Consider the following 21684-nt stretch of genomic DNA (forward strand, 5'->3'; position numbering starts at 1 on the left):
GTATCGACAAAAAAGGATTGACCAAAATTTCCTTCGAGACAGAATGATGGATTTTGGGTGTTTTCATCCTAAATTGGTTTTTTGGTGTTCGAATCAATCTGAAACTTGGAGGAACACTTAACAACAGTAGTAGGACTCTATAGGTCAAGAAATTTACCCAATCCAATGGTCCAAACAAAAAGCCCCAAATTGAGCTAACAAGTTCAAGTGACAAACATCATGGCATGAGTTGGGATTGATTGTATTGTCATGGAAATGGCATGTAATAGCTAGGGGAACTAATAGGATTTCGATTGGAATCATATAGAAGTGATAAACATGAACATAGCATGCCCTACAACTCAGTTTGGTACAAAATGACATGATGTTAAAAGAAAAATAGAGGAAAACATATGCTAGGCATGAGGTGGAGGCATAGCATCAATGGATGGCTAAGAAACTCATAGGTTAATCATGTGTAGACACTTGGAGTGGTGGTTGCAAGGTTGCAGCACCATTTCTAATGTCTCACCAGCAAGAAAGGAAAAGAAAATAATAGAAAATGGTAGGATAGAGAGTGGAATGGTGATTCATACCTTAGTGAGGAAGAAGTAGACAAGAATCAATAGTAAACAATGAGTTTTTGATAAGGTGCCCTTCACATTAGCCAAAGAGGTGCCTTGGGAAGCTCTCCCCACGATTTCAAGTGAGAAAAATGATTGCACAAGGCTCAAGGCTCGAGGTCATAATAAATAGAATAGGAATATTCCATTGAATCTTTAACTTGGTAGACTGGGAAACTTTGGTCGATGGCATCGACCAAAAGGATCGACCAAAATGTTTCTCAGCAGAAAAACAGGTTTAGTTCAGCAACTTCAAGTAGGGATTTGAAAGGCTATACAAGGTCAATTTGAATGATGTTTTCTTCCACAATTCAATCAAGAAGTCTAGTTTCGGGGAATACCTTCGGATTGTGCACAGGAGGTCATTAGGTACATCAACGAGATTAATCTTCTCCGATGCGCAAACTTTCCTTAAACACTGATAATGCATTTAAGCAAGGGGTATCATCATCAATGTCCATAGGCTCAGTCTCCGAATCATGATCATCAATCAGAATGGTCCATAGGTCTCTTCTACCACCGCTTGGGGTCTTCGGACCTGAATACAACAGTGGATCCGGGTTAGGGTCAGGGTTAGAATAGGTTGGATATTACAGAAAGGGAATTGAGACTGAGTGACCTATAGTAGCAATGGAGATTTGTGGGCGCTCAAGGCTGGTAACCAACCCATGAGAGGACATGAATCACATTATGAGAGGCCATTCATTGGTAGGGTCGCATTTAATAGACTTGGGCTCATAGGCGCTCAAGATCGGTAACCAACCCATAAGAGGACATGAGAGCTTTCCATTTATTATTTGTGGACGACCAATAGGGTAAATGAGTCTGTAGTTCGAGTTGGTCGGTGCCATAGGGTACGATGACTCTAGTGGGAAGGATACAGGAAAATATCTCGAGAGGCGAGGAATAGAAGTATCTAACCCTAAGTTGATATAATTAAGTAGATGACTTGCATTGGGCTAAGATTAACCTTGACATGCGCCAATACTCAGACCAATGGTAGTGAGTGATAGTGTTGTCCTAAACCCCAGACATGGAATATCCGAGAGGGATGCAAGACTGAATTACCACCGAAAAACCCAAGATACCAAGATGGTTGAGGGAGAGTGATTTGAGACCTACCCAGAGGAGTATGGTGCTATGACTTAAACTATATCTGCCACTAGAGACCAACATATATAGAGTTCAAAGTATACTTGCATGACTGTCTCATATCATATTGCATCTTGTATGTTTTGTGATCATGTTATATGTGTTATATTAGAAATGAACTACCTTGTTGAGTTCTTTTGAACTCATTCTTTTTGAACAACTTTGTTAGATCTTACTACAGATACTGAAGACTATGAAGGGCAATTTATGAGATTCACCCGAATGATTCATACAGTTCTCAAACTGCTGGCTGTTATGACTACGATGGTGAAGACTACCAGTGTGATGTTGGAGTATATCAAGATTAGTCAGACTCTAATGTTGGTGTGTCGGTGTTGGAATATTGAAGTCTTTACTTTTAGACATACTCTTTTTAGATTTGAAGAGACTTATGTTTAGTCTAGATTTGTTCTTAGTTTGATTCAGTTGTAATTTCATTTAAGTTTTGATATACTTTTCCACTGTTGTTATAGAGTGATTTTTCGCTACACTCTATAATTTGATTATTCTTTTGGTATCTTATTTCCGCGCTTTGATTTGATTGTAATCTTTCTAAGGATCTTTATTTGATTATTCATTTATAATATTTAACATTGATTTAGTCTTGTTCTTGATTATATTATTGTGAATGTGGGAGGTTGATTGCTACGAACTGATCTTTGGGGCTATAAAACACACACTTGGGTATTGCAGTTAGGGTACCGACTGGGTGGATGTGACATATATCATCTGTCCTTTTGTCCCTCGTGAGTTTTCCCAATTTTTTATTTATGTTCGCCAATTCCCGATCAATCTACACTACCCGAGTGCCTGTCGTTCAGACACCGTCTCGATCCTAATGTTGGGATGTCGTCGTGTGCGTTTGTACTCTACGCTTGATCTGGGTATGGGTCCTCGTTCGACTTCATTGTGCTCGATCCCGAACCTGCTGCCCGTCTCTCCTTCATAACTCTCATGGTCTCCTTATTCCCAAATGCTCATCGTGTGGCTCTGGCAGGACTTGGGTCCTTTCCTGATGAAAATTTTGACCCTCGGTCGGGTCTCTTCCTCTTCAAGGGGAACGTCCCCTAGTGGGAGAATTTCTTCTCTCATTCCTTCGGGGTTGCCTCTTCGTGATCATGAAGATTCGGGTTCCTTGGGACTCCCAAGCGTCTAGTCATCGTCTGGAGCATCGCCTGCATCTCTAAAAACTGAACTCGCATTTGGTTCATTTGTCCTTGAAGAATTGGAATCATTTGGATCTCTCCTTCATTCAAATGAGCTCCTTCGGTGATCTCTTCTAACTCATGCTGCTCTCCTTCAGAACATGATTTCCCTCTGGTGGAGGGAGGTTTCCATCTAATGGAGGAGGCTTGAAGTTCTAATTCTGATGCCTCGTTGATCTGGTGTCCACCATGGCTTTTCGAATCGTTTCCCACAAAAATCCCAAATGATGCGTCCAAAAATTGCTTTATCCCTCGGATTCCTCAGTGCTTGCTTGCAAAACCAAGTTAGAGGTGGGCCGACCACACGGTTGGGAAGCCACTTTTGAAGATTAAGTTAGCAACGGATCACCACAAAGCTCTGGCTAGATGCAGAGCTTAATTCAATAACGATAATGCAGGAAATGATTCAGATACATTTGTTGTCTGTGAACCTTTAGTTTATATAGGGTTTACCTTTCATTCCCAATCGTTGGATTCGTTCATGATCCTTCTTAGTGGTCGTCCGATCATAGGGTTTTTCCCATCTTTCGGAGTTAATTGTGGTTTCCTTGTATGGCATGATTGCACATCTCAAATTTCAAGGGAATACATTTCTTTTCATAACCGGTTCCTTCACCCTCATGTTACTCATTGGTTCGACCTTTAAACTAGTCCCGACCGGGTTCCTTAACCCGACCGCAGTTGGAACTATTTTTATCCTTACCATTGCGTCAAATTAAAAATTTCGCAATCCATATTCTTGTTCCTAGAATATCAACTTAAGATTATTTAAAATTCTTTTTTTTTTTTTTTTGGTATGAATTATTTAAAATTCTTAAAGTTTGACCATTGATAATCCAAAGGAAAAAAGTTCATAAAAGAGTAACAAGTTTTCTCTCAAGTATCAAGTTTATGGTGAGACGTGTTCACTCATTTTCTAATACAATGACTATACTACATGCAGAAATAAAGAAACGTTATCTAGTGCAACATTGTAGTTAATCAATATCGTCTTGAACCTAAAAAATAAATAAATCAAGATCATCTATCCTTGAGGATACCGTTATTCTAACATCTCCTTCATCACACACATTCACGAAGGAGTGACTCTTCCCCCTGAATGTATGATGGTCAGGGATTAGGATAATATTATAAATCTTACCTTAAAAAGTAGATGAACTAACCTTAATTTTAGTAAGCCAATAGGAATATGGTCATGTTTCTGGTATGATGGTGGCAGCCTCTTACGTAGAGGCTTTAAAATCGATGTTTTAAGTTCAAGTCCCTTTTCCTCTACATCTCCACTTTTCTCCTGCCTTCCCTTGAGCCTAAGAGTCCCCCATCTTGTGACCGAATTGATAATGACAAAAAATAAATAAATAAATAAAAAATAATAATAATAAATAAATAAATAAAAGAAATCAAAGAAAAAGAAAAAAGAAAGAAAAGTAAAGGGAGAAGAAAAAAAATGAAAGAAGACAAGAAAAGTTAATCCTGTAGAAAAAACCTTTTTGAAATTTATCCACTCAAATTATTGACAATTAACCTCCAGTTGATTAAGATTTTCCCTTCAATAATGATGAATACTTATCCTTATTATATAATCCATAGGTTAAAATTTTGATATGGAGAAAATATGATCGAACCTGGTTCAATCTTGGTTTGACCTTTGATTCCAGTCGGGAAGAAATGAATTGACTCACTTCCGAGCGAGCCGGATCTAGGAGATAGCTTGTTGAGGAAGAAAACTAACTCAGTCACAAGCACGCACCAATCCGATACGATCGGAATAGGCTAATCAACCTAAAGACGGCTAGCAGTATTTGGCGGCTGTCACTCATCGCTATTATATGGATAATTACCATATAACGATCGTATTATCAAATGAGTCATTTACTAGTCTAACCTAGTAGAGATCTATCACTCAACGGATCTATCTGTTAAGATCCAACGATTATCCAAAGATGGCTCAAATACATCCAATGAAGGAGATTCGAAGGTACATTCTATATAAGATATTACCTACTCACAAGGTAGGGACACACACACAAATATATACAATCTGAATCATATTCTCGTTATTCATTCCTTAGCTCTGTGACCCAACAGAGCCGTTTGTGATTAAGTTCATCAACTGACTTAGCCTTCGGAGGTGGACTCCCGATCCCAGCGGTCGGGCCACATCTGACGTTTGTTGACGTTCGTTTTTGCAGGTCATTCTCAGGAGATTTAAGGGCTGAACAACTTTTTGGACGCATCAAATTTTATTTTTCAATATTTTATTGGACCTTGCTTAAGTCCTGGGCAGATAGTTCAACAATACATTTGAAGTCTTCATATTGAAATCTTGACTAAAATATTGAATCCAAAGGTCTAACATTTCACACGAACTCCTACACATTAGATGCACAAAACTGAAGTTTTTCTATCCTAATCATGTTTTCTCCCTATTAGCCAAAACTAATAAATTCCTTCTTTTTCCCAATAATAACACAACAACATACGGAGAATGGAGAAACGTGGTGGGGCTGGCCGCTTCAGCTGAGTCATTAAAGATCAGTTCAATTGACCCGATTTGATTCACATTATCACTGGAGCCGTCGTCGTGCCAAATGGCTCAACTTAACCCACAAAGAATCCAAGAAAACGCCGTTAGCGTCAAGACATAAACGTCACCTTCGCTTTTTTCTTTTTGTTTTATTCGAAATATTTGTACACATAATTTTATTTACAATTCTACCACTGAGATTCTTTTCCACGTGCATCTATTCGCCACTTACATTATAAGAGTCGTGTAGCGTCTAAACTCTTTCTTCTTTTAGCAGGAAAAAAAAATCCTTGTCACACTGACAACACGTTTGCGATACTTGCTTTGCTACAGTGTTACCTTGGGCCCACTTCCAAGTCTCTTATATGACAAATCTCTCCCTCACTTTCCTTAGCACTTGTCAAATTCCAGATTTTCCTAATTTCCATTTCGAAATCTCTCCTTAATCGTAACTTTCTTCCCAGATTCTCTCTCTCTTTGAAATCGCTTTTCTTTGTGTGAGATTCTCTGTCATCCACAAATGTTTCTAGCAAAGCGTATCCACAGGTTCTTCAAATTCAGAACTCCATTAATTTTATCTCTCAGCTCCTTCTCTACTTCTCTTCAGATTCCGAATTGATCGAAGCTGTTAGTGGTTAAAAAGTAAAGAGAGAGAGAGAAATTGATCTCTGTCGCTCTCAGAGACACAGACATTAACGAAAACACATTCTCTGCTTTTCATCTTTATCAGTCAAAATCAAATCAAACCACTCCTCCACTCAAGCTTTGATTTTTACTTCATGCTTTATAGATCCAATGTTTGCAAACAGATACGGCTTCTCACGTACAATAGTGGAGATGGCTTGGATCATTCTCAGAATCGATTACTCAAGATTATTTTGGCTTATATTCGGTGTTTATTCTTACGAAAATCATGAAGGAAAACCAAGGATCTAACCTAAGTTTTCCCCCTTTTCAATCTTTATTCCTCTCAATTCCTTCTCTCCCTCTTCAATCTAAGCTTATTTTTGCAGTAATTAGGAGAAAGTGAAGGCGGTTTTTGCTTTCAATCAGTCTCGTTGGCCGGAGAGATCGATTGGAAGAAATGAATTCGCGTAAAGCGCGTGTTGCAGGACGAATTGGTGGAGCTATGGCCGACACTGGCTACGTTGAAATCGATCCAGCCGGCCGATATGGACGAGTAAGTTCTTCACTTCTCTCTGAATTGTTTCTTCTTCTCAATTTGGTCACTTTCCATAATTAATTCAGAATCTAGAGAGACAGATTCATGGAGAATTCCCTGAAAATAGAAGATAATTTTTTGGTTTTCTCGAATTTTTTTCCTTTTTTGGCTTTTCTGTTTACTCTCTTTTCCGGAAGACACAGAGCTTTGGAAGCCTCAGATGTTCAGGCTACAGAACTTGTGTTTTAACTTTTAATTGGTGAAACCATGGAATTTGAGAGATAAGAAATTTGATTTCCAAATCATGTCCTACCTTTATGGGAAAAGTCATACTTTCTTGTTTTGATTGTCTCGAAAGCTCTTGTTGAGTTCCTTTAACTTCATTAGATTCCCTTTACTAATCTAGAAAAACATGTTTGCATCTTAATAGGAGGAATCAAAATCCTCTGCAATTCTTTTTGTCTTGCAATGCTTTGCAGGTCTGAGGGCTTCATAGGTTAGAAATGGTTCATAATCATCCAACCGTGCAAGCTAGCTTTGAGATTTTTCTTTTATCCCTAATTCAAAGGCATCCAAACACGTAGTTGTTACATAAGATTTTTTGTTTTTCATTTTTCCCACCCCAGGTTTCTTAATGAATTTTTCCCTTAAGGATTGGACTTTCTACCGTCGTAAAGCTAGAGAATACCGAGGTAGAAAAGTTACGAATGTGGACCCAACCATTGGATGTATATAATGTTCAACTTCCAAAGGTTGGAGAGAAAGTCAATCTATTTGGAAAAACCTATAAATACTGTATTTTTTTCCCCCAAAATTTCTGCTTGTTTTATTGTTTCTATTTGATGGAAGACAGACCTCAAATTAAAGATGGAAATAAATTAAAAGAATGGGAATAATTACATGGAAATATGATTCTACGAAATGAATGGGAATATTTAGATGAAAATATGATTCTAGGAAATTTCACAGGTTAGAAGAAAAAGCATATCTTTTAACTTTCTGTTGTGTTTATTATAATAGTTAGAGAAGGAGAAAATAAAATAGTAAACACCATCAATATACTTGGTGGGATTCTCAAGTACGGGTCTAATCTAATCATTCCTTGCGTAAGAATTGAAAGGCAAAAATGAAAATCACTAACCCAGACATCTATCAATCAATTTGATTTATTAAAGTTCCACTAACCAAAGAGAAGCTGAGGTGGAGTCCCATCTCCGTATCCTTTTTTCTCCACTGGATGTGGGTGGGAAGGAGTCATCCATTAGCAATGGTTTCCTAGCCTAAATCATTATTTTCCACTTAAGAGTTTCCTTTTTCCTCTTCTTTGGGGTAAAATTCCAGATAGAGTTGTATCATATTATACACTATTGAGAGTATAAGTATACATTAATGACATAAATGAGACATAATCCAGTACGAAATGTTATATTTGATTGAATTAGATTCTAAATTTGAATCATCGTACATAGGGGTTGGGTTGAGTGGTTCACAATTTCAGGGTAAGGTAAGATTGGATCAGGTAGCATCAAATAATCAATCTGGATCCAACCTTCACTTATCTAAGACTTACAAGGTCATATTTCTATTGTTAATCTGCTTCAAGGCTAGAATCTTGAACTTAGACCTGATTCGAATTCAACATAGATCAATACAAACAAGGTTTAAAATATCGATATCAAGTATCATATCGATTAAGTGGTTTTAAAAGACATCATATCAAACCAACGGGGGTTGGTCCAAGTGGTAAGCAGCTTGGTCCGCTTAAACAAGGTTTCGGTATCGAAACCTTGTGGATGCAAAAAATCTCCGCTGGGAGACTCATCCCACCACAGCCAGGTGTGAGACCCGGTCAAACACCGGATTAATCAGGGCAAAGCCTTGGAAACCGGGATTGGCAACCAAAAAAAAAAAGAAAAAAGACATCATATCATATTGAGTCAATAGAGAGATGTATCTATACGTATTGCATTGGTTTTATCTAATATGGATATGTATCCACTAATTTTAAAAGATATCGTATTTTATTATACTAGTTCATGTATTTTAGCACCGATTGAATAGAGAGATGTGTCTGTATTTATCGTATCGATTGTATTCTAATATGGGTATGCATCCACTAGTTTTGCATTGTTCTGATTATCAAAGTTAACTTACACAGCTAATCTTGCTGGTAGGAAAGTGATTTTATGGGAATTGCAATAAAAAAAAATAAAAACACAAAACTTTTCTTATGGGGAAGGAAAATGTTAAAGTAACTATCTTAGATTTTCTTGTATGCAGTTCAAAGAAGTTCTTGGGAAAGGAGCCACGAAGACGGTGTATAAAGCATTTGATGAAGTTATAGGAATGGAGGTGGCATGGAACCAAGTAAAGCTTCATGATGTCTTCCAATCTCCAGAAGAATTGCAGAGGCTCTACTCAGAGGTGCACCTTCTTAGCACCCTTAAACATGATTCCATCATCAGATACTACACTTCTTGGATTAACGTGGATCAAAGAAGCTTCAACTTCATCACCGAAATGTTCACCTCAGGCACCCTCAGAGAGTAACTCATTAATCTCAAAAACTTTATCTATCTCTTCAGATTCAGATCCTTTCCGTCTAAGTCTTTCATTAGTTTGATTGTTCTAACCATCAGAAAGGTAACGCGTGGATGGAGAGGATGACAACCGTCACATCCACTGGTTGCCATTCTCACCGTCCATGCGTAACTCATCCAACGGTTGAATGGATCATAGAGACACTTGGACAGTGAAGATCTGAATGCCAACTCTAATTTGTTCATGCATTTCTTTTAAAGTGTCCTAATATTTGCCACGTGTTTTTGAAATACAGATACAGAAAGAAGTACAAGAGGGTGGACATCCTAGCTGTAAAGAACTGGGCCCGCCAGATCCTACGTGGCCTTGTGTTCTTGCATGGTCACGATCCTCCTGTTATTCATAGAGACCTCAAGTGTGACAATATCTTCGTTAATGGTCATCTGGGACAAGTCAAGATTGGTGATCTAGGGTTGGCAGCTACTCTTCGTGGCTCTCAACCGGCACATAGTGTCATAGGCAAGCATCTATCTCTTTCTCTGCTCCATCAGATCTCTGTGCTTAATTGGCTTTCTTTCTGATTTTGGTTTTCTGGGGATTTAAAAACTTCTGGGTTGAAATGCTAGGAACACCGGAGTTCATGGCACCAGAACTCTATGAAGAAGAGTACAATGAGCTCGTTGATATCTATTCCTTTGGAATGTGTGTTCTAGAGATGCTTACAGGAGAGTATCCCTACAGTGAGTGCTGCAACCCTGCCCAAATCTACAAGAAAGTCACTTCGGTATGCCCTATTCAATTTGTACTTAAAATTAAATACTTGATTGCAATTTTTTTTTTTTGGGGGGGGGGGCACTTTTCCAAGTTTTTTATATAATAAATATTATAAATGAATGAAAATTAATTTGAATAAATAAGAAAAGAAAGCACATCAATGTCTTTTGAGTTTATACTTTTGAACAAGAGGAGGAGTTGAAGGTTTCATACTTAGTTTACGAAATGGATTTATTATTTTACTCAGTTGAACTACTAAGTGAACTGGCATTATATAATTTTCTTTTTTAAATTGACTAGATTTGCTAAGTTTTCATAATTCAAGTAAATATACTGAGTCTTAGTTGGCTCGGATGATTTATTACCTAGTCTCATCAATTTTTTTTATCTCAACCTAGTCTACATGACTCTTGATCAGGTTTTTCAAAAATTTATTTGGTTCAAGATTTACGACAGATAAAACTTAGTTTTTGGACTATGGTTTTAATACTAAAGTAGGGAAGAATTCTAATGTAAGTATGCTTAGATGTTTTAGTTTTACTAGGACCATTCATCTTAATCAAGGCAAAATTTTCAAGTCAAATTTTGGAAAACTTGGTCAAAAGTCATGTAGATTAGGTTGAGTGAAAATGACAAGAGTAGGTCATAAATCATCCGAGTCATATAAGACTTTGTATTTTACCCAAGTTATACCAAACTTGGGGCGAGTTTAGTCATATTTAAAAAAAAAAAATAACATAGCCAGTTTAATTAGAAACTAAGTAAAATAATAAATCTATTTCTAAAACAATGAGTAAAACCTATTCAACTCCTTATTTGTTCAAAAACTGGAAAAGTCTTGAAATGTGGTTCCTTTATTTGGATTATCTATATCCTCTACTTCCTATGTATTTCCAATAGTTTTAGTTGCACGGTTTCACCTCATCAGCAAATATGTTGATGTCGTGGTTAGTAGTCAATTTCAAATTTTGAATTGAGTTCAACTACCAATCAATGGATCAACATTTTGCTGAGGTGGCACAATCACAGCTATAAGAAGTACAAGATAAGGAAGAAGAGGATGGAGAATTTTCATTTTGTCCATTTCTAACAAGGAAATGGATCATCCATTTTTGTATGGATGAGTGACACATGTCCATAGGTCACATCAAAGGGTTGAGGTTAGATTTAAAAGATAGAAAATTTTCATTTGAATTTAATCTCAACCCTTTGATGTGAACTATGGACGTGTGCAACTCATCCATAAGGAAATGGATGGTCCATTTCCTTGTCAGAAATGGACAGGATAAAACTCCGAAGAAGATGTGGGTCTATTTGGACCAGTTAGTTTCAATTGTGACCATAGTCAAAAAATTCTTTCACATATGGAACCTAATTATATTTTTGTGCCCACGTTCGTCCCTGCCATTGAGCCCATCTTGATCATCAACACCACTCTATTGTGAACAAAATGTTTTCTCAGGGAAAGCTACCTGAAGCTTTCTATCGCATCGATGAGGAAGCACAACGTTTCATCGGCAAGTGCTTGGAGAAGGCCTCAAAGAGGTTATCTGCAAAAGAACTTTTACTTGACAACTTCCTTGCACAAGACAAAGCGGAGGCATCGCTTGCTCCCGTTCCTTTGCCACTTGAGATGAATGATAGCCATAATGACCCTATAGAAGAAGCAGAAGAAAATGATGACAATTATGATAATGATGATGACGACAATGATGATGGGGTTGAAGAAGCGTTAGCAAATCCCAAAAGGCGTACAGACATTACAATCAAGGGAAAGATGAATCATGAAGATGACACCATCTTTCTTAATGTACACATCATGGATAAAGATGGTATGCCTCGAATCCCCTCTACTATCGGTTTTATTTGGGAGCTAAGAAAAACATACTTGCAAGAAAGTGCCAAGTTTAAGCATGGAGTTTGGTTATCTGCAGTGGGCAGCATGCCCTAACTCTTTGTCTATAAAAAGATATTGAACTTGAAGAGAGAGAAATCAGTAATCGCCCCATCATAAAATTTGACCAACAATGATTTTTTTCTTGGCATCCAAACAGAGCTTTATGCGATATTTGATTTTTTGTTTTGAGGTGAAACTCTGAAGTGTTCTTTTCACCGTATAGGTTGTCCGAAGAATATATTTTTTCCTTTTGACATTGTAAACGACACTCCCTTGGATGTTGCAACTGAAATGGTCAAAGAGTTGGAGATACTTGATAGAGATCCATCAGAGATTGCTGAGGTGATTGAGGAGGAGATTTCAGCTCTCGTGCCGAAATGGAAGAACCGGGAACCACCCCAACACAGTGCTCAGCACACCTTCAGCTACCATGATGATGAAGATGGGGATGGACCCCAATATCCATGCTACTCATCTTCTTCATGTTCTTCTTCCCAGGCTTCCCTGTCAGGATTGATGACTTCCACCCACAATGACTGGCCTACAGGTACATTTTGTCTTCATGGAAACTGGATTACTTCATTAGGTTGCTTTGTGATAGATACAAAGGTGGACTGATTGGTGTTTGTATGTTGAGTATGTGCAATAGAGGATCTTAAAACTTGTATTAGGGGAATTAGTTTATCTTTTGGGAACCCAGATTGGAGATGGTGCATCTCACTACTGGGTTATGTCACACATATCTTGATAATTAATTGAATAGACACTGAGATGTCTACTGCATAGTCCAGTCATGGGATGCCTTCCTGGCACTCCTTGGGTTCTAAGCTCCCTAGAGACGAGTCAAATTCATAAGCAGGTTTTCCTATATGTAGACCCGGAAAAGTGAAATCATTTTCCACATGTTTGGCTGTTAGCTATCTGAATTGCACTTCTACTTTTACAGTTAGAGTGTTGTACATGAATTTACAAGTCTAATTAAGAAACCATTTGCCAAATTACCATTGTTGATCATTGTAGGAGACTTGGCGTATGACGATGATACCAGCTCTCAAAGCTCTGCACATTCCGGCAACTACTCCAACCTGAATTACAATTCCATCAGCGAGTATGATTTGGATATTCGTTCAAGAAGAAAGGAAAACCACCACCCTCACCACCTCCATCACCACCACCACCATCATCCCAGTGTAGCAACTCAGAAGTCCACAAGATTCCGTCCTGAAGAGAACTCAAGATGCAGAGACCATTGCGGTTATGTGAACTGCTGTAAACAATGGAAGACGGGGGACAATAGTTCCTATGATCGAAGAAGAGCACCTGATTCCCGTCATATGATCGATGTACGGAGTCAGTTGCTTCATCGGTCATTGGTGGAAGAACTGAACAAGCGACGGTTGTTCAAGACCATTGGAGCTGTGGAGGATATAGGATTTCAACCACCCTTCGAATATTCAGGCAAGTCTTCACGGCAACAAATGGGTTTTGCTAGAAACTCCAGAGGTAAGCATCTATAATTTCATACGCTAGAGCCTGGGGGAACTGTGGCTCTATCAATTTTGGACTAAAATGAGTGTGGAATTGTTTCTATTGGGTTAACATGGGTGTCTAGACCTTCGGCTCGACTAGTCTATCGGGCACGTGTACAATCCCCTACAGACGTCGCATCGTGTCAAAGTCTGATCTATGAGAACCCCAACATAAGATGTACATACATATATGTAATAAGCTAAAAGAACGGCCCACATGGAAGAAAGTATTTCTGGACCAGCCATGAACCTATGGCTAATCGGTTTGTTGTTAAAGCTGCTTGCATCTTATCAGTATGAACTTATTGTATGTCTCCACACCCCACCCCCCCCCCCCCCCACCACAAAAAAAAAAAAAAGAAAGGGAGGGTTTGTATGTGTCCATCCCTTTTGGTTATAACTTGTAAGCCAAGTGTACGTTTGTTTTTTATACTTTATTTTGGAACTGTTAATTAAAATCATAAACACGAGTTCTAGATCATTTACCTTAGTGATCTTGATTGCAATGGATAAACACAGGAGGTGTTTCTTTGCCTTCCTTTTTCTTTAATTTGTCTTGCATATTTTGTAGGTTATTTTCATGTTTTCAAATTGATCAACAACAATGATAGAGGTTTAGGATTAATTTCTCTCCAAAAAGAATTCACAGAACTAAGGATAGTATTTTTTATATTTTTGAGTCAATCTATTTGGTATTCCATCCCTCTAGTTATAATATTTTTCCTCAACCCTAATTCTTTAATTAGAGTTTTACTTAGACTAAACTAAATTAGAGAAAGCAATATCAGAGTTCTGCTTAGACTCAACTACATATAGTAGTCCTAGACTACGTAACCATTTTGCCACTACCTCTGAAGCAAATTGTAGTGGGACCCACCAATTACAATTAACATCTCCACTAGCCACAAGGTGGCGGAGTTATCCAAAGGCTCTCATCAACTCTAATCCTTTCAATGCGGAAATAGAAAGTGCAACCTAAGAGATGTATCTAGGGTAGGAGTGTTATGTCAAGTTTCCATCTAACCAACATAGCATATCACTCGAAAATATCTCATTATACCCTAAACAATTCAATTATACATAGTTCTACACTCTCGATCCTTCATAATGAGTAATGTGAACCAATCTCATATGATGTACTCATGATTTTGTCATATGACAAGTCGTAGAGTCACATCACTGTAGGGTACATAATGAAAAGTATTCTCAAAGCACTCATGCCATTTAGATTATCCCCAACTGCTTTCCCAGTCTTGCCCTATGAGACTGCGTTATCCCTAATCCTAAGGAACAAGCTAAAGTAGCATCATTGGGTGTCTTCTTTATGGCATAGTCTAAGATGAAGGGTACAAGTAGAATCATTTGAATGTGATCCTGATGGCTCACACAGTGACGAAGCAGGGATCCATTCTGTCACTCTCATCATCGGTCGACTACAACACATGCAACCAATCATGCATACCATGGCGTAACTCCCACTGAAATGGGCACGTCACAAAAGAAAAAAAGACACCATATGAATCTTGGTTCAGTCGCTACCTAAAACGCTTAACTTGATTATTTTTACAACTCGTTGTCCAACAACCAATTGTAAAATATTCACATTCGGCTTTAACTCAAGTAACATGGAAATGTGGTGTCTCCATGTTCGACCAATGAGGTCTCATCTTAGTCCTTACTAAGGCGCCCATCATTGGTTTGAAAGCCCCCTAAAACCTTACAAAACCATAGCTCATCTTGTTTGCTATCCACAAGCGCCAAGGCGAATTACCCGTGTGAGTGAGTCAATTCAATACCTTGTAACATCCTTATAAAAATAAATGTGTACATACAATATCACTCTGAATTTGTTCAATATAAGTGTCCAATTAAGAAGATACATATTTTCATCCTCTTCAATCTCAAGTTCCTTATATGAACAGGAAAAATTTCTCTAGCAATGAGCTTCATCAAGAGGTTTAGCCAACTCATTGTCAGTAGAGATATGAATTAAGATGACTTCATATTTGTGCAACTATATCGTGACTATAGTTATATCAAACATGTTTGGCTGTCCATTAGAATTTTGGGATGTCATGTTAACACTACTATGCTTCTTTAACGCATGAGTATAGCATTGCTCAAGCGACCATCTATTAAGTAAAATGACATCATAAAGCGTTGCTAATTAGCAACATACTCTGACTCAACCAAAGATAGGGCAATGTGGGTCCGTTTCTTACCACATCAAGCAACAACCCTATCTCTCAAAAGTAATTCCTAATGTGGACTTACACTATCTCTTTTATTGGAAAAAATACTTTAACCTCTTAGTCTCAAATGTGAACCACTGTAGGCGAGCCAGAGGTCTATAGCCCTATTAAGATGTCATAGGGTTCTCTTTATTGCTCATTGTTGGTGCAACCTCGGGGGGGTCCTTCTCGGTTGCAACTAGTGCAATATCCCTATTTTGCGGTTTATGCGGAAATACAATGTAAATTGAAAATTCAAATGAATTAGACAATTTCAAGCAACCACAACACGTGATTTATAGTGGTTCGACTATAAAAGTCTACGTCCACTCCTCTCTTGGCCTCAAGAGAGTATTCCACTATTGATTCTCTTTCAATACAATGGGTAGAGATCAAACCCTTACAATAATCTTTGTTACGGGGCAAGAGAACCCTTTACAATCTTTGTTTAACAAGTAGGGCAAGAGCACCCCTTAACAATCTTTGTTCATGGGCAAGAGCACCCAAGCAATCTTTGTTCACAGGCAAGAGCACCCAATGACCAATTCTAATCTACCAACCTAGACTAGAATTGAAACAGTTACAAAGGAAGGATGTTACCTTACAAGAGGTATGACACTTTACCTCTTGTGTGAATGTAATGCAATGTGAGTTGTATGCTCAAATGGAAATGTATGCACCACTGACGCCTTCAATCACCTCAAGCTTGGCTTCCACAAGCTTGCTTAACACCTTGGTATTGTTCTTCAAGGTTGGGAGAGGGTGAGAGGCAAAGCACAACGCCTTTAGTCACCTCAAGCTTGGTTTCCACAAGCTTGCTTAATACCTTGGAATGTTCTTCAAGGTTGGGGAGAAGGTGAAAGGCAAAGCACACGGCTTTCTTGCAATTTGAGAGCTTAGGATCACTTGGGGAGTGGGTGATCAATGTGAGTGTTTAGCCTCTCAAATGGGGTGAATTGGGCTTCTATAGAGCACCTTTGAGTGGCTAAGCCCAATCCCCAACGGATAAAAAACATACATAATTTTTGTCCTGTTTTCAGCCCAGACGGTCATCCATCTGGAAAAGATCTGTTAAACTAGTCGTTATAGACATTTTTTAACCCAGACGGAATTCTGTCTCAGACGGTCATCCGTCTCAAATGGAATTCTGTCTGACCAGATGGAAATTCCGTTTGAGCTTCTGTGACTTAGAATCACTTATAGCAAACCAGACGGTCGTCCGTCTGCCTAGACGGTCGACCGTCTGGTGCCCTGTTTGCTGTCCTACTTTAGGACATGGACTTGGCTTGGATTTTTGGACTTTTTGTTCAACCCTAAGCCTCATACACCTTCCTTCTATGTCCTAGGTCAGTCTAGTGACATGATATGCACATGATTACATACAATTACATGAGAGTGCATATGGAGGTGTCCTAAGTCCTAACTTCATCTAAGTCTTGATCATTGAAGTTCTTGAGTCTTCTTGTATTCCATCTTTCATGATTATCTTCATGTCCATCTTGGCATGATCTTGGCTTTGGCTTGACTTGAGCATATAGCTTTGACTTGGAGTTGGTCCACTTGTTCTCATCTTGAACTAAAACATCACAACTCAATATAGCCATTAATAATTCATGCTTATTATCATCAAAACCATTAGAGGTTGATGTGGCAAATGCTGACATGGCATTTCCCAACACTCATCATTGACCTAGTCCTAAAATGCTCTGTAATAACCATCTCAATTGCATAGAATATACCTGCATGTGTGCATATCATCATGTGTATCTGTGAAACCCAGCCCTGACCCTAATCCGGAAACTTTGTTATTTGTAGGTCCAGTGACCCGAAGTAAGGCAATAAGTCATCTTTGGGCCATTTCAGTTGAAGACTTGATGGCTGGATTGGAATCCATGAGTGTTGATGCTAGTGTCCCAATGGTGGAAACTGCACCCGGATGAAGATTGGATTAGTGGATGGTCTTGGAGTGGTCTCTGTATTGATTCAAAGGCATTTCTAACTCCTAGGTATGTCACTCTAGGTGTGTGCAAAACCCCTTGATGTTTGGACTTGATCTGAGCCTTCAATTCCTTGTTTTGAAGTTGCTGTCTTGATTGGTCGACTCATTGGTCGATTGGACCAATCGACCAATCAATCGACCAATTGATTCTGTTTTTGAAATTTGAATCATGTGTCTTCTATTTAAGTCTAATCTCGGGAATACTCCGCCTCCTCCGCCTCCTCTGCCTCCTAAGCCTCTGGAACGAGTTAGAACCCTAATCTAACCCATTCCTTTGCATTCTTTGGTGATCTCTTACAAAGACTTGAAGAATTCTTCATCTTCCTACGGCAAAGGTATGATTTCACTCACTCTCTCTTCTATCTCTTCCTAAAGAATGATGAAGCATTCTTGTAATCATCAATTCTCTGATCTCACCATATTCTTTAAGACTCATGATCATCATCATGATCTTAAACCCTGCCTGTTGAATTCTTGAAAACCTAACCCTAATTCTTTGAAACCCTAACCTGTGTGATTGTCTGGAGAACTTTTGGTAACCTACCTTGTGAAAGGGAAATCCTTTTTGGGTGACATTGTGTTAACCTAAAACTTAATCATCTATATTTTTCCTGTTTTGATTTGTCTTTGTTCATCCTGATCTCACAATTATTTGTCCAGGGAGCCAAAAGGGTGAAACCCTAATTTTCTTGGATCAAACCCAGGAACCCCCCCTGTTGATCATGTTAACCCAATTATTATGTTTTCTTTACTAGATCTGAATTCTTTCATATCCTAGTTCATTATCTTTAATTTTTCTATTTTTTTCCCTTCCTAACCTATTGTTCAACCTAATTAGGTTAACCTCATGATTTCTAGGTTGTAACTTGAGAACTTGTTTTGATTTATGATTTGATATCCTCTATACCCTAGAATACTACCATGATAATTCCCCTCTGATTTGTACCCTTTTGAACCATTGAATTCGGTTCTGGATTCTCAAAACTTGGATTCTTGCAGGCCACTGTCTGCATTGGTCGACTGGTTTAGCAGACCAATCAATCGACCAATGAGTACAATAACCTCAATCTTGGTCTGTTTCAATTGATTTATGATCTTTTCCTTTATGCATCTTTCCTAACATGTTGTGTGCACTTGTTTAGGACTGTCTTCTCAGGTTTAGTCAAGATCATACTTGATTCTTTAAGATTTCATCCAAGTTAGAAGGTAAGGACAATTGATTCCTTAACTGCATAGATTACTTGTTCTCTGGTTTCTACTTTATGAAACTAGGAGATTACCTACTGTTATTGTATTTTAATTCTGATCTCCTACTGTGGGAACAGTAGCACTTGTTTATATCATCTTTTTCATTATTTATGTTATATGAATTACTTATTACTGCTTAATCTGATGTTGCTTTTACATTCTCTTTTATATGATGAACTACTGGTTGTGTATGTCATGACTGATCTGAGAATGTGTTTGATTAAGTTTGGTTTGGGATTGGGAGGTGTCCTTTTGAAACTTCTGTCCTTGGACATTATCGGAAATAGTATGGGATGTTTCCGGGGTTGCCCATCGACACTTTCCCGAATCAATGGTTGTCATACCTAGGGATGTCTAGCAGTGTTTGGCTAGGTTATACCCTTGTTATATCAGACCCGATTCGGAAGGGTATTGAGACCGAACGACCCGTGGTAGCAATGGGGATTCACGGGCACTCGAGACCGGTGAGTTATATCCGTGAGAGGACGGGAATCACATTGTGGGGACCATTTATTGGAGGGTTGCATATGGCTAGACTTGGGCCCATGGGCGCTCGAGACCGGTGAGTTATATCCGTGAGAGGACATGAGAGCTTCCCGTTTACCATATGTGGATAACCAATAGGGTTGATGAGTCCGGTGAGTAATATCCGTGACTCTAGTGTGAAGGATACCGGAAAGGATCCCGAGAGGGGAGGAATGGAAGTATCTGGAACTGACTTGATGTAACTAAGTAGATGACTTGCATTGGGCTAGGCTTTTCCCTGACATGCGCCAGTACTTATGCCAAATGGTTGTGAGAGAGTGTGTTGACTTAACCCCTACCATGGTTTGTCCGAGAGGGATGCAGGACCCATTACCAACCGGCTGCCCAAGATACCTTATATGGTTGAGGGAACCCAAGATATCTTATATGGTTGAGGGGTGTGAGCGGACTTTCCCAAAGAAGTACGGTGCTATGACTTAAAGCATGTCTGCCATAGAGACCAGCATACATAGAGTTAGATGCATACATACATTACTTGTTTCATACTGCATTGCATCATGTTATGTTTTGCCACATGTTATCTATGATGTTATGGATTAACTACCTTACTGAGTTTCTTCGAAACTCATTCCTTTTGTCTATTTCTTTTTGTTAGATTATCCTGCAGATATAGATTATCATGACGAGCAGTACAGCGAGCACAAGTTGATGAAGCGTATTACACACAAAGTGCTGGCAACGATCAATATTACTTTGATGATTCCCCGATGGATCAAGCTGCGCACTACTTTTGAGAACTGCATAGAGATAGAACGGATTCATTGGATTGACGAAGTCCATACTTATGAAGACGTTATCTATAAACTTGAAGACGCTTGATCTTAGTTTATTTCTTAGTACATTTGTTTCAGTTGTAATTCCTTTTGACTTTCATACTACGTTCCGCTATTTTTGGTGAAGTGAGTTTCCGCCTCACTTTACTCCTTTTTGATATCATTGGATATCTAGTATCTTTCCGCACTCGATTATACTTGATTGTTCATTATTTGTTTTAAACCTTTGTCTATAATATTAAACCTTGATTTATTTCTGTTTATGATTATGTTATTGTATATGTGGGAGGATGATTTCCTCGATACTTGATCTTCGGGGCTATGGATCACACTCTCGGGTATGCCATTTAGGGTACCGGCTGGGAGGATGTGACAGTATCAGACTGTATATTACATTGGGTACCTTGAATATATGGTTTTTGTCTCTCTTTATTAATTTCAGAACATTTGTCTAGGCTTAAAACACATGCCTTGTCCATTGGAGTGCCTGTGGGTTTCAAGTTGCTCATATGGAATCACTTAAAGGATTTTCCTTATTAAGTCTGGTAAACCTACTATACCAAGGAATTTCTTAATGCATTCCCTCACCAACTTTAGGCACAACACAAAGTTGGCCCACCCCATGTCCTTCATCTCAAGAAAATATAGGACAACCACTTCTAAGTGGCGACAAAAAATCTCCAACATATAGGATATCGTCAACATAATTGGATAAAGAAATCTTTGTTTACTTAATAGAGGTGATAGAATGATTAAACTTCATGCATCACCACCTAGATGATTGCTTATGGTGAAAGAATAAATCAATGAGACATCATGCTTTGTGCTCTAATTCCTTGACCACAAAACTCATTAGTCAAGCCATAAAGGACTCATCGTCTAGTTCTCCATTGAGGAAAAAATTATGAATGTCCAACTGGTAGATTTCAAAGTCCAATTTTGTGACAAGCATGAGACAAAACGAGGTTATATTCACCACAAGGGAGAATGTCTCTCATCTTTGTAGCCTACACCATAGTTTGTCGCCTCTCTTTAGGCATATTCCTACGCCACTAGGCATGCATTAGAAGACCGACCTCATCTTCCATAAATGCTTCTCATTTCCTTAGCTTAAAGGGAGCGCTTTACATAATGAAGCAAGCTCTTTCTCATCTCATGAAGCATGACTAATATCATTCTTTTCAACCTCAAAAGGACGAAATATGAATGTGTTCTCATGTGCTTCTACGCACAAAGGGATCTTGAGTATTTGATTGTATGATCCCACTTGGTAGTGCACTCCCACTGGACTGATGATCAATCTCATCTTCTCTAGCGATTACAGGATGGGTTTTAATTCCCCACCCTCGCCTAAAGAAAATGAGATACTTTCTTAATCTCTTTCTCATAAGTTCAAGATCTATGTTAGCTTCTTTTATGCTAGGAAATCAGTCCCCAAAAAATGAACATTGCAAGACCTTGTCTATGATGGCATATTGTTATGGAAGTTGGATATAGT

At 38.5% G+C, this 21684-nt stretch overlaps 1 protein-coding gene across 2 annotated transcripts; it reads left to right on the plus strand.

Moving 5' to 3' along the window:
* Positions 1 to 5869: 5869 nt before the first annotated feature.
* Positions 5870 to 20313, plus strand: LOC149022386 (putative serine/threonine-protein kinase WNK4). 2 transcript variants are annotated; one of them, XM_089150509.1, is made up of 8 exons: positions 5870 to 6666; positions 8929 to 9194; positions 9485 to 9708; positions 9816 to 9973; positions 11426 to 11795; positions 12084 to 12407; positions 12881 to 13363; positions 20009 to 20313. In XM_089150509.1, exons 1-8 carry the CDS (start codon positions 6571 to 6573, stop codon positions 20230 to 20232), a joined length of 2145 nt encoding a protein of 714 aa, XP_089006635.1. In that variant the 5' UTR covers positions 5870 to 6570; the 3' UTR covers positions 20233 to 20313. The 2 variants fall into 2 exon arrangements, with proteins under 2 accessions (XP_089006635.1, XP_089006636.1); XM_089150510.1 differs by lacking the exon at positions 20009 to 20313 and having other exon boundaries at positions 5871 to 6666; positions 12881 to 13724.
* Positions 20314 to 21684: the final 1371 nt, after the last annotated feature.

This window comes from Hakea prostrata, chromosome 3, assembly GCF_041222555.1.
Source record: "Hakea prostrata isolate BN-2017 chromosome 3, UWA_Hpros_2, whole genome shotgun sequence".
Classification (NCBI taxonomy): Eukaryota; Viridiplantae; Streptophyta; class Magnoliopsida; order Proteales; family Proteaceae; genus Hakea; species Hakea prostrata.